Source organism: Hylobates moloch, unplaced genomic scaffold (assembly GCF_009828535.3).
Source record: "Hylobates moloch isolate HMO894 unplaced genomic scaffold, HMol_V3 SCAFFOLD_5, whole genome shotgun sequence".
NCBI lineage: Eukaryota > Metazoa > Chordata > Mammalia > Primates > Hylobatidae > Hylobates > Hylobates moloch.
In genome coordinates this window covers 96492123-96505437 of record NW_026652280.1, presented here as the reverse complement: position 1 = coordinate 96505437, position 13315 = coordinate 96492123, and the positions used below count along the sequence as shown (strand labels likewise).

Here is a 13315-nt window from a genome sequence, read left to right as displayed (position 1 = left end):
TCTAAATATGGATTTAAATTTGACTTGTGATTCTTTGTACATGTTTCATTGTTTGTGCTGTTTATTTTCACAGGGTCATGAATTTTCTAGTTTTCTTTATGTTGATTTCTACTTTTATTCCATTATGATAAAAAATATACTCTGTATGATTTGAAACATTTAACATTTATTAACACTTGTTTGGTGTCCTAATTTGTGGTGTATTTTGGGACAATGTTCCATATGTCCATGTGAAAAATGTGTATTCTACTGTTGTTGGCTTTACTGTTTTGAATATATCTGTTAGATATAATTGGTCTATAAGTGGTCTATAATGCTTTTCAATATTTATTTTTTCCTAATTTTCTTCTGTCAGGTTGTTCTACCTATTATTGAAAGTGGAACATTAAAGTCTCTTACTATTACTTTAGAGTTGTCTATTTCTCCCTTCAATTCTGTAAATGTTTCATATATTAGGAGCTCTGATGTTTTGTGCATGTATGTTTCTAATTGTCATATCTTCTAGGTGAACTGGCCTTTTTAACACTATGTAATATTCTTTGTCTCTTATAACACTTTTTGACTGTTATTTTTATTTTATCTGATACTAGTATAGCAAACTCTGCTCTCTTATTTAATATTTCAATGGAATATATCTTTTATTCCTTCACTTTCTATCTTTGTCCTTAGATATGTAAAATGAGCCTCTTGTATGCAACATATAATTGGATCCCCTGTTTTTAAATTCATTGTGAGATATATATATAATTTTAATATGCTTTTTGATTAGTAAGTTTAAACCATTTACATTTGAACTAATTATTGATAAGGAAGAACTTAGAACTTATTGTTGCCATATTTTATTTGTTTTCCATATGTCTTAATAGGTTTTTGTCTCTTGGTGACTTCTTTTTGTTGATTTTTTTCTGTAGTGAAACATTTTTATGTCTTCTATTCCTTTGTGTACATCCTACAGATATCTTTGTGGTCGTCATCAGGTTAAATATGATATTCTAAAGTTATAGCAATTTATTTTTAACTAATAAGTTCAATCATATGCTCCTTTACAGCTCCCCAACACATATTTTATGTTAATATTACAAATTGCATTTATATAATATGTACCAATTAACATTGATTTATAAATTGTTTTGCTTTCACATTTTAAATCCTATAAAATAATAAAAAATGATTACAAATCAAAATAGCAAAAGTCATGTTTTATATTTATGTATATATTTACCTTTCATAAAGAACTTATATTTTTGTATGAGTTTGAGTTACTGTATAGCATCCTTGTTTTTCAGCTTGAAGAAATCTCTTTAGTATTTCTTTTAGAGTAGATATAGTGGTAATGAAATCCTTCAGCTTACGTTTATCTGGGAATGTCTTAATTTCTCTCATTTATGAGTAGCAGGTTTCCCAGATATAGCATTTTTGATGGACAGACTTCTCTTTAAGCACTTGAAATGTATTGTCCCACTACCTTCTGGTCTACAAAGTATTTGCTGACAAATGTGCTCAGAATCCTATTGAAGATTTCTTGGATATAATGAGTTGCCTTTTTCTTGCTGCTTTTTAAATTATTTTCTTTTTGTCTTTAAGTGTTGGTAATTTGATAATAATGTGTCATAGTGTAAGTTTCTTTGAGTTTATCATAGTTGCAGCTTGTTCAGTTTCTTATACCTGTACATTTTGTCTTTTCCCAAATTTGGAAAGTTTTCAGTCCTTATTTACTCAAATAATTTTGTTATTCCTTTGGCTGAGGAACTCCTCTAGTGGATTTTACAATGCAGTCAATGTGTTTTTCAGCTTCAGAATTTATGGGATTTTTTTCTGGTAATTTCTATTTTTTGTATGTTCTCATTTTTTGTTAATCATTTTCCTGATTTTATTTAATTGTCTGTACCTATTTTCCTTTAACTCTTTGATCATATTTAAGAGTGCAGTTTTAGTCTTTGACAAGAAAGTCCGAGGGCTGTGTTTCTTTAGAGAAAGTTTGTGGAGATTCATTTTTTTCTTTAAAATTGACCATGTTTACCTGTTTCTTTGTATACCTTTTGTTGAAAACTGGACATTTGTAAAAACAGCCCCCTCACAACCATTGTTAACTGGCACCATTCAGGGGAGGACTTTCACTCTTCAGCTAAGTATGAAATATAAACGTTCTCTGAGGCCTACATGGACTTGTGTCTTGCCTGGGCTTATGTGTATGCATTTTTTGTAATTCTCTCATATACACACTGCTTTTAAGCCATAATTTCCCTAAAGGCCACACCTGCCTCTTTTCATGACCTTAGATGTTCTACTGTATTCCTCTATCCATAATCTCTTGCCTTCTGGCATCCAGGGAGTAGCAGATCCCATGAAGCTCTCACAAGCTGGAGCACCCATCGCTACTTTTTGCAGCCTCAAATCTGACATTTAAATTATGCCACCATTTCCATCAATGCTCCAAGTCATGTGAAGGAGATACTAGTCCCTCAAGGAACCTCCAGAGAAGCTATAATGTTGCAAAGCAGTTCCACACTTTTCCTTCTATTCCAAAGGAAGAATGAGGAATTAGGAAGTTTCCTCCCGATCACATCACACCATTCAAGGGAGAAAGTTAAACAGGGACAAAGAAAAACACCTAGAAGTTTTCCACTATTTTGAGTGTGGCTTACTCTTGGTTTGGAATTTCCTTTGTTGCAACCATTTCTTAACAGCTGAAAACATTAGTTTGGTTCATAAATTGTTCTTTATTTGGTGTTTCCATGGTATAATGAAAGTCTGGAACTTCCTCGTCTGCAATCTTGCTAATGTCACTCTCAGTAAGTAAGAGAACAATTTTTTAAACCATAACATTCAAATAACATTTTGACCAGATACAAAATTTTAGTTTGAAAAATATTTTTGCTTGAAAACTGATTCACAGCACTTCACCTGAAACTCCTGGGACAACTCTGATTTTTAATTCATTTTTTTAGGGGGAATTTTAGAAAGACTACTTAATGCATACATTGTATGCATTAAGAAAGACTACTTAATGCATACATTGTATGTAGGCACTGCAAGTGTCCCAGTAGAGGTAATATCAACATCCTAATATCAAATGCATTAAGAGTTCTTCAACAAATCATGTCACTATTCACATTAAAGTGAGATGAATAAGGAAGATTAAAAATAGCCACGCTGCTATGAAGAAATATCTGAGACTGGGTTATTTATAAAGAAAAGAGATGTAATTGACTCGCAGTTCCGCATGGCTGGGGAGTCCTAAGGAAACTTACAATCATGATGGAAGGCATCTCTTCACAGGGTGGCAGGAGAGAGAATGAGTGCTAGCAGGGGAAATGCCTGATGTTTATAAAACCATAGATCTCATGAGAACTCGCTCACTATCACAAGATGATATTTCAAGATGAGATTTGGGTTAGGACATAGCCAAACCATATCAGCCACGTATTACTTCACATTATATTTCTAATTTGCAAGATGATTTTGCTACCACACTTCCCTGCTAACTCTCATCCCTTCCAAAGCCCCCAAACCCCACAAACCTTTTCATCCTTCTGTTTCTTCTTAGGTTTTAAAATTGCAGACATATAACTATGCAAAAATTACTTTCTTAACCTGCTGCAGACTGTTCAATCAGATTATTTAATCTTTGTAGGTGTTCTACTCAGTATTTCTGGAAGATTTTATCATTTTGCTTTTAATATTCTTTGGCTTTACTGTATGTGTCCATGTGTGAAATTTTTCTTTATTTGATAGGTTTGAACACAGGAACACTCATGTTCTCCCAAAAGAGAACAATTTACAGCCCTAAGAATTTGGACACTCTAATTATATAAAAGTTGCACAAACAGATGGTCACCAACCTAAAGGAACACCAGTAAATTTAAACAGAAAATTGGAATATACATTAGGAACTGAATGCCCTTAGGTAGTACACAAGGGATTAAAGAGGCACACATAAGTGAGAGTGTGACCACAACAGCTCCCAGAAGATAAAGCCTCAATTAAACATTAAAAACTCTAAGGAAGTATTCAGAGGAAGAAAAGTGGGAATGCATTCCCAGGTAGCAGGAAGGGAATTAACAGTAAGAAGACCTGAAAAAGAAAGACATATTGTATATTTCTAGAGCATAGGATATAAGAAATTCAAAAGTAACAGACACACACAAAAAGAGAGATACAGTTTATTCAAGGCCTTTCAAGTCATGCTGAGTAGAAATCTATACCAATAAAAAGAAATCTATACCAATAAAAATCAAAATTCATTGAAGGATTTCAGGAAAAATAGAGTCGTGTCTTTATCCATAAAGAAACCTACTTGGTTGTCTGACAGAAACCTTTAGTAAAAGTAAGACTAGTTGGAGGTAAATAATTGACTGTAAAAAACAAATGTGCAAAAAATAAATGCTGCAATTCCACACTAGAGAGCAGATAGGAGGACAGCAAAATGACAATTTTATAGATGCATAGGACACAGAGAACAAGTCCTAAGCCCCAGGGAGACAAAATGCTAATGAGAGCTGATTAGGGAGAGCCAAGAAGGACTCGAGTCCATTCCACAACTCAGAACTGTAGTGCTGTGGCAGAAGGTAATTCACATAAGGTGAGTGGCTGCAGCCCATTTATACTTAGGCCACTTTGGTCATAGTGAGTATGGGAAGAGTCAGGAGCCAAGAGGTAGGCACTGGGGGATAGGCTTAGGCCCCAATAAAATATCAGAAGAGGAACCACGGATTTTGACACCACGAAACCCATACTATAAACACTGCAACAATTGCCTGTTTCCAAACATCATTTCACCACATACACCTCTGACCCAACTTATCAACATTAAAAGGGAAGCACTTCACTGAACCTCCTAATAAAGCAAGTCTTGATCCATTGTTCACAGTAACACATCTGGTAACTTAGTCCCTTTTTCTTATATGCATCCAGGGACAACATTTTGGCCTGGGACACTCACTCACAAAAGCATATCTCATTTTTTAAAATTGTCTGCATAATTGTGTAATGTTGTGTGTCATTTTTACTTTATAGGCCAAGCTATAACTTCAGAAATGGTGAATGAATACAAGAGAATTCTTTTGCTGAAAGGATTAGAGCTCATGGATGATTATCATTTTAGAATAATGAAGTCCTTACTGGCCTGTGATTTAGGACTAACTACAAAAATGAAAGAAGAATACAACAGAATTAAGATTTCAGATTTGATGGAAAAAAAGTTCCAAGGCATTGCCTGTTTAGACAAACTAATAGAACTGGCCAAAGATATACCATCACTTAAAAACCTTGTTAACAATCTTCGAAAAGAGAAGTCAAAAGGTAATAGTGAAAACCTTGCACATAGCTACTCTGCCTTGAGTCTCCCCAGTCTTGAGTAGAACCCCACCTTGGTCATAGCTGGTACATCCCTTTCCCAATTTATAACTCAGCAGTCATGGGGATGTTGGCACCTCAGAGACTGACCAGTTGGCAATTTAGAACATTCTGTTTCATATAAAAGAGATTGATATATTTAGAAGAATGTATTTGGGGTAGGGATAAAAAACCAAAGACAGGGATTTACGAAAGGGTGAGTGTTTCAGTAAATTAGAAATGTCAGAAAATGAAAAAAAAAAAAGCTACTTTTAAAAATGTATTTTATTTGAAATATTTATATTTAACCAATTTATGCAGCAAATAGTTCTATTAAGAGATGTGTAGAATTTTTCCACTTAATAAATCACTGTTCTTTTTTTTAATTCAAAAGCCAGTATTAGCACTTTGCCACATTACAATTCAGATCATATTTCCTTTCAGGTCATATTTCTGTCATTTGAACAGATACTGCACAGAACATGACCAGCCTGTCAGCATCATGAAAGCCTTAGATATTTAAAAGAAATGGTAGGAGAATAAGACTGAGAAAGGGTTGACTGAGGCACATGGAGTTCACAGGACAGGGAGCATGTTCTCACTGCAAAGGGGAAGAGTGAGTAAAGCACTGAGGAGAATGAGACAGTGCCTATGCCTACCATGCTACTGTTGGCCTCCTAGCAGCCAGGCTGGGTTCATGCAGTAGAGGTAACAGGAAATCCGAACTCTCATGCAGGAGCTGACAGCAGGTAATATTGAAACTGCTTCAGCTGTCTTAGATAAGCTATTCCAGTCTAGGCCTATTATGCCCTTTTTCTTTTCTTTTGTCAGTGGCTAAGAAAATGAAAACACAAGAAAAAGCTCCAGTGAAAAAAATAAACCAAAAAGAAGTGGGTCTTGCGGCACCTGCATCCACCGCAAGAAACACACAGACATCGGAAGCAAGAAAGAGGATTCCTGTAGCTCAGGTAAGCTTGAGAAAGAGGAGCAGGACTGAAGGCTCATAGAAGATACTCTGCTATGGCACGTGGCTCTTCACTAATATCTCAACACAGCTTAGATTTACCAAATTAGTAATTACGGATCACCTCTCTGATGAGTAAAGAGTTGGGCATCATAAAAATGTAATAAAAAATTTCTGTGACATAAATATATTAGTATCTCCATTATAAAAATGGGATAATAATCATATTTGATATACATCTTGCCCATCCTTACACAAATCTAGATTTTCTCATTCCAAGTCCAGTGCTCTTCTCATCACACCACAGTGGTGATAACAGTAATGCATCTGCTGAAATCATCCATCTCCTTTTTAGTGCAACAATCTATGCCCAATATTATCTATTGTCCATATCTTCAAGTGACAGGTTGTAATTCCCTGGGGTTTCCAAGGACATCCCATCCAACATAAATAGAACTTACTATGTTGTAATGAAAAAATGAAAACTTGCTCTGCTTCTTTTGATAATAAACCCCATTAACAGGAAAATTAAACTGCTTTCAGAAAAGAAAAACTCCGAACAAAGAAAAGACTGAAGCCAAAAGGAATAAGGTGTCCCAGGAGCAGAGTAAGCCCCCAGGTCCCTCAGGAGCCAGCACAGCTGCAGCCATGGATCATCCCCCACTACCCCAGACCTCATCATCAACTCCATCCAACACTTCATTTACTCAGGTACACTCTTCCTGGTCCTCTTCTCCATTTTTTTTAACCCAGTCACAGTGCATTCCACTGTTACTATTGTTACTCTCATGCATAACTCTTCATATTACTGATTTGCTGTGGGAAAACTGTTTTCCATATTATGATAACTTGTTTACATTGGTGAGAAGCCACATGTAAGGAAAGTCCAATTACCTACAGGTTATCACTGTGTGTAAAACACCAGGACAGACCACTAAGCATTTCTGGTCTGTGCAGGTAAGTAGCCTGGCTCCTAGTACCAGTACATACAAGCTCATGGCTCATCTTTGCTCTCCACACTTCCTATTACAGATCTGCCAACGTTCTTTTCAGAAAAGTATTCTGCTGCAACTCAAATAGGCCAGGCCACTGTGGGGAGAGGACATAAGCGATAAACAAACTTGTCGTTTTTTCATTGTTGTTAGCATTCTAGCCACTGTGAAATGCTGTGTATACACAGTCAAGGACATAGCTCTAACCAGAAATCCTCTACCTGAGACTACTTACATGCTAGCCAGGCCAAGTCTTTCCACTTGTAAAAGCACTGTTTCTTGGGAAGAAACAAACGAGTTGGGCCCTCAAAATGGTAGAGTACACTAGTGATCATTAGAATTTCTAATGAATGTTTGATCATTAGATAATCTAATGATGTCTGAGGCTTCTGGTTGGCATGGTTCTTCATTTTTAATGCTATCCAAGTTGTTTTCACTTTGTTGATTGTCTTTGATAATTTAAGTAGGTAGGGGAGATATTTGGATTTGTTATTATATTCTAATCTTTCTTTAAAGTTTCTTCACAACAATGTTTTCATCATCTACTACTCCAGATTGTTCATGCAGAAGATCATGCTTTGCTTCAGGAAGATTATTCTGAGTCAATGAGGGTGATTTAATTTCCAAGCCTGTTGTCTGCTACCTTAGACTTTCACTAGCTAAACTTTACCAGCTCATGTGCCGTTCCTTTCTGTTCAGCAATCTCCGTCTAGCCCAGTCCCCAGCTCCAAATATCTGTGAAAGTTGTTGGGTCGAAAGCTCTGCAGAGTCACTCGTGCAGAGTGACTTTGTATTCCTGCTCAAAGTTTCTGTTGCTGTTGTTGTTTGTTTGTTTGTTTTTGAGACGGAGTCTCACTCGATCACCCAGGCTGGAGTGCAGTGGTGTGATCTGGGCTCACTGCAAGCTCTGTCTCCCGGGTTCATGCCATTCTCCTGGCTCAGCCTCCCAAGTAGCTGGGACTACAGGCGCCCACCACCACGCCTGGCTAGTTTTTTTGTATTTTTAGTAGAGATGGGGGTTTCACCGTGTTAGCCAGGATGGTCTCGATCTTCTGACCTCGTGATCCACCCGACTCGGCCTCCCAAAGAGCTAGGATTACAGGTGTGAGCCACTGCGCCCGGCCTCCTGCTCAAAGTTTTAAGTTTATTTTCTTGTGTCTGCCCAACACAGAATCAGGAAACCCAGGCCCAACGTCAGGTGGATGTGAGAAGAAGTGTTCCCCAAAAGGACCCAGTGACAGTGGTGGTACTGAAAGCAACAGCGCCATTTAAATACGAGTCCCCAGAAAATGGGGAAAGCAGAATGTTTCATGCTACAGTGGCCAGTAAGACTCAATATTTCCATGTGAAAGTCTTTGACATCAACTTGAAAGACAAATTCGTAAGGAAGAAGGTCGTTACCATATCTAATTACTCTGAATGTGAAGGAGTAATGGAAATAAAGGAAGCATCATCTGTGTCTGACTTTAATCAAAATTTTGAGGTCCCAAAAACAATTATCCAAATAGCAAATAAAACTCCCAAGATCAATCAACTTTACAAGCAAGCATCTGGAACAATGGTGTATGGGTTGTTTATGTTACAAAAGGTAATCCCTTAATTTTGTTTTCATTTTCTCTACCATTACCTGGAAATAAATGTCTTAATTTGCCAGACTTACTGTCTGAATATTGGAACACAAGAATTTATATTGACTAGAGATAGTGATGAAGTTGTCCCACAAAATAGGAAATAGGACTAAGTGACCTATTAACTTTCTTATGCCAAAATAAATGTAGAGGCTTTGAAAAAGTTGGTAAGAAATATTGGCAGTAATGATCTGTTGTCAGCCACAGTGAACTAGGACAATACAGGGTCCAAATCAATGGGAGCAAGCTAATAACATCATCTCTTTCAGCTCCATCCCAATGAGCACTGATAATTTTACTTTGAGTTTTGATACATTTATTTTAAATAATGAATTGTGCTACCAAGGTTGAATTCTGGTTGTGACATATACTTGGAGTAATAAGTGGATTGGCTGGTATGCTCATAAATGCAAATACATTCAACAGCTATCCATACAATCTAAACATTTGTGCTTAGATCAGTTGCTCTTCTATCTTGTTTATTTATTCATTTATTTATGAAGATAGCGTTGAACAACTGAGAAATAGTGAATTCCATGATACTTAGAGGATAAGGCAATCTCGTCATATTATTTACAAAAAAAAATAATTACAAGGCACAGAGTTTTATTGATATGTCCATGTCCAAATTTAAGATGCTAGTTAGGATAATGCATTCCATCCCTTTCTCCACTCTAAAACATTACACATTTCTATGAACTCAACTAACATTTTATATGATTGACTGCTTTATGACCCTATATACATGTCTTCCAAGATAGCCCCTTAAATTTACCTCCACATTTTCTCACACTCTCTTTAAGAGATCTTGCTTATAAATGCAATTACAGAATTGATGAGTAATAGCTTAAGTGTGTGAGACACTACAGAGTATGAATAGAGGGAGTTAGGTCAATGGGGACAAGATATTGGAAAAGAATAAGTAATGAGGAAGGCTGAGAAAGAATGAATGATTTTGTTATAGAATTTTTTTCCTTTAAAATTTCTCATAATCCAAAGTAACTCAGGAGTGGAAAACCAAATATTCTATGTTCTCACTTATAAGGGGGAGCTAAGCTATGAGTACACAAAGGCATACAGAGTGATATAATAAACTTTCAAGACTCAGAAGGAGGAGGCTGGGAGGGAGGTGAGGGACACGAAACTATATGTTGGGTACAATGTACACTACTTGGGTGATGGCTGCCCTAAAATCTCAGAATTCCCACTATATAATTAATCCATGTAACCCAAAGACATTTGTACCCCAAAAGCTATTGAAATTTTAAAAAATTAAAATAATAATAAAATGAAATTCCTCATAATCTACTGAATGAATAATTGTAGAAAGCATACATTTGTTTATCCACAGGACCATGAACCAAGAAGTTCTATAGGAATTTTTGATTCCTCTATATCTAGGTGCTTTATTTACTCTCAGCTGATCTTAAGGTGGTAGCAGGAGAAAAAGAGGGAAATATTAATTGTTGTATAATTGCAGAAAGAAAAATACCTTGAGCAGGAAAAAAAAAATGCTGGATAATAAAAGATGGACCCTGTGAGACGGCAGGCCAAGCTACATGTATGATCTGTACCTGTCATTCCTGTCATGCATATTGCATTAACTGTGTCATGAGACTATTTCTCATGTATATTATACTAACAATCCTCTCAGAAACAGGATGTTAATCTTCTTTTGCAGAAAAGTGTACACAAGAAGAACACAATCTATGAAATACAGGATAATACAGGATCCATGGATGTAGTGGGGAGTGGAAAATGGCACAATATCAAGTGTGAGAAAGGAGATAAACTTCGACTCTTCTGCTTTCAACTGAGAACAGTTGACCGCAAGCTGAAACTGGTGTGTGGAAGTCACAGCTTCATCAAGGTGGGAACTGGATAGAGGAGAATGAGTTTGCTAAAGAGGCAAATAATTTTGCTTAGGCTTTGGGAACACCAGATTCCTCATGTATTACTCAGAGATTCCAGCAGGTGGAAGGAGAAACTAAACAATGCCCTTGCATTTGTAACTGGAAGATTTTCAAAAGGATATTAAGGTAAAGGCATTCATACAGCTCTAGAAAGGATATAATACTAGTGTTAATTGATTTAAACATGTATCTAGGGACAGGGAACATAGGGCTCAAGAGCAAGGGCTTTAAATAAGACAGATCTGATTTGAATCCTGGATTTAAGAAGCACTAGTTGGCTGATATTGGGGAAATCGTTTCATTGGTCCTCTAAAATAATGGAAGTCTCCACTTCATTGGGATGGTTTAAACATTCAGACAATGCATACATATTAATTATCTCACAGCCTGGCACATCATAATAAACTGATCTGTGGTAGATAGTTTTTTTTAGGAAGGTAAAGACATTGGAGGGACTTTTAGGCAAAGGAAATGATACATGAAAATTCCAAAAGTGTGACACAGTGTAATGAGTTCTGTACAACTGAAATTCAGTAGATGCAGAAGACTGTGGGACCCAAAGATTAAACAAAAGGGACTACTGAGGCCCAAAGATAAAAAAGAAATAGAAGTGTGGCTTTTTCAAAAGTAAATTAATGGGAACTTTATTGTTGAAAATACATGAAAAATTGAAACAAAATTATGCAGGAGAATGCCTGATCACTTTGACATTTTAGCAAAAAATATTCCAGTGCCTATCTATGGAGTTGCATTACAGAGCAATTAGGCTTGGGACAGAGATATCTATTAGAAGTAGTGTGCTGGATTCACTCATATCCTTACTGAAGAGAGCTTATTGTTGGAAATTTAGGAATTGTATGCACTGCTTGTTAAACATGTGGTAGTTTGAAATCAGCCATGTGAAAATATGTATGCCACCAGACTCTGCAAATGTTACAAATCGAAACTTCTAAAAAAATTGGGCAGTTGGTTAACCAGGATACCACAGAAGTTTATTTCAAAAATCTATTCAGGAAGGAAAAAGAGAAACAGAGATTAGTTAATGGGGGAAAATGAGTTTTTTGAAGGTAGATCTTCATAACTTTGTGACTAATGAGCTTTCATAGGGGATAAGGAGAATAATGTAGCCAATGGGAAGAAAAGATATGGCAGGTGAAAGGAGAACTATAAGCAGAGCTTCATTTCAATATCTAGGGTCTCATTATGTCTTTCTTATCTCTATTTAAAGGTCATCAGGGCCAAGAAAAACAAGGAAGGACCAATGAATGTTAATTGAAATATGAAAGCTGAAATGCAACAAACAACGTCCGCTTAAAACAAGTTGTTTATAACTATTTTGTAAATTTCAGTAATTCATTTAAATGATGGTTTCAGTAGATATATTCTAGAATATTAAGAGCTTTTATATCTGAGTTATAGATTAGTTTGCTTTCTGGAATTAAATTTTCTTATACACTTCTATATTTTTTTAGATATTACAGTTTGCATTTATGACATTCACAAGCTAAAAAATAAAATATCTTTTTTTGAAGGACATTATTTTCCCAAAGCCTTGTCTATGTTCTCTTAAGATCAGTAGTGAGCTGCTTGAGGCTGAGTACTTTGTGCACTGTGAAGCACATTCTAGAGATGGGGAGAGACACATGGGACCTTATCCACATTGGAGTCTATATTGTGGTCTTCAGAGGATAAGGCCCCAGTAAAGGCTGTGACTAAATGTATGTAGCCCATGCTTAAATGAACAAACACTGTGGCCTAGGGAAGTAGTAGATCTAGAGGAAAGGATTCCTTTATGCAATTATGTCCTCCAGAAGGGGGCCGTTGGGGTAATTGGTTTCTCTGAAGGGGACAACAATGGTGATTTGCATAAAAGTACCAATATATGCAAGATGCTTTCCCCTCCTTATTTGGTGTGGATTATCATATCCATCATATTCCATTTTTCTGACTTGTAGATACATCTACATATGTATTCCAAATCAGAGCAACTAAAAACATAAAACAAACATTGACAGATCTGAGGGGAGAAATATACAGCAATGTAAGAGTAAGAGACTTTAGGATTCACAATAATGAAGAGATTATCCAGGCAGTTATTCAATAAGAAAATAGCAAACATCAACAACTCAATACACCAATGGACCTAACAGATATAAACAAAACATTCTACACAACACCATCAAAATACACATTTGCCTCAAGTACGCATGGAGCATTGTCCACATGTCACATTCTAGGTCACAAAACAAGTCTTAATGAATTCCAGAAGAATAAAATTATAACAAGCATGTTTTCTGATTATTATAGAATTAACCTAGATATAAATAACAAATAAACAACTGGAAAACTGACATATATGTGAAAATTTAAAAACATGCTTCTGTATAGCCAATGGATCAAAGAATAAATTAAAAGGGCAATTAAAAAAATGAGACAAATGAAAATGAAACCACAATATACTAAAATGTATGAGATACAGCAAAA

The 13315-nt window shown here is 35.9% G+C and overlaps 1 protein-coding gene across 1 annotated transcript in view; it reads left to right on the top strand.

The window, feature by feature from the left end:
• MNDA (myeloid cell nuclear differentiation antigen) overlaps window positions 1-12365 on the top strand; it is a 105258-nt gene extending 92893 nt beyond the window's left edge. The window contains exons 2-7 of the mRNA XM_032154058.2: window positions 5017-5301; window positions 6166-6302; window positions 6842-7009; window positions 8462-8878; window positions 10600-10788; window positions 12060-12365. Coding sequence (XP_032009949.1) covers window positions 5037-5301; window positions 6166-6302; window positions 6842-7009; window positions 8462-8878; window positions 10600-10788; window positions 12060-12107 — 1224 coding nt within the window. The 5' untranslated portion in view covers window positions 5017-5036 and the 3' untranslated portion in view covers window positions 12108-12365. The remainder of the gene's footprint in view (window positions 1-5016; window positions 5302-6165; window positions 6303-6841; window positions 7010-8461; window positions 8879-10599; window positions 10789-12059) is intronic.
• Window positions 12366-13315: the final 950 nt, after the last annotated feature.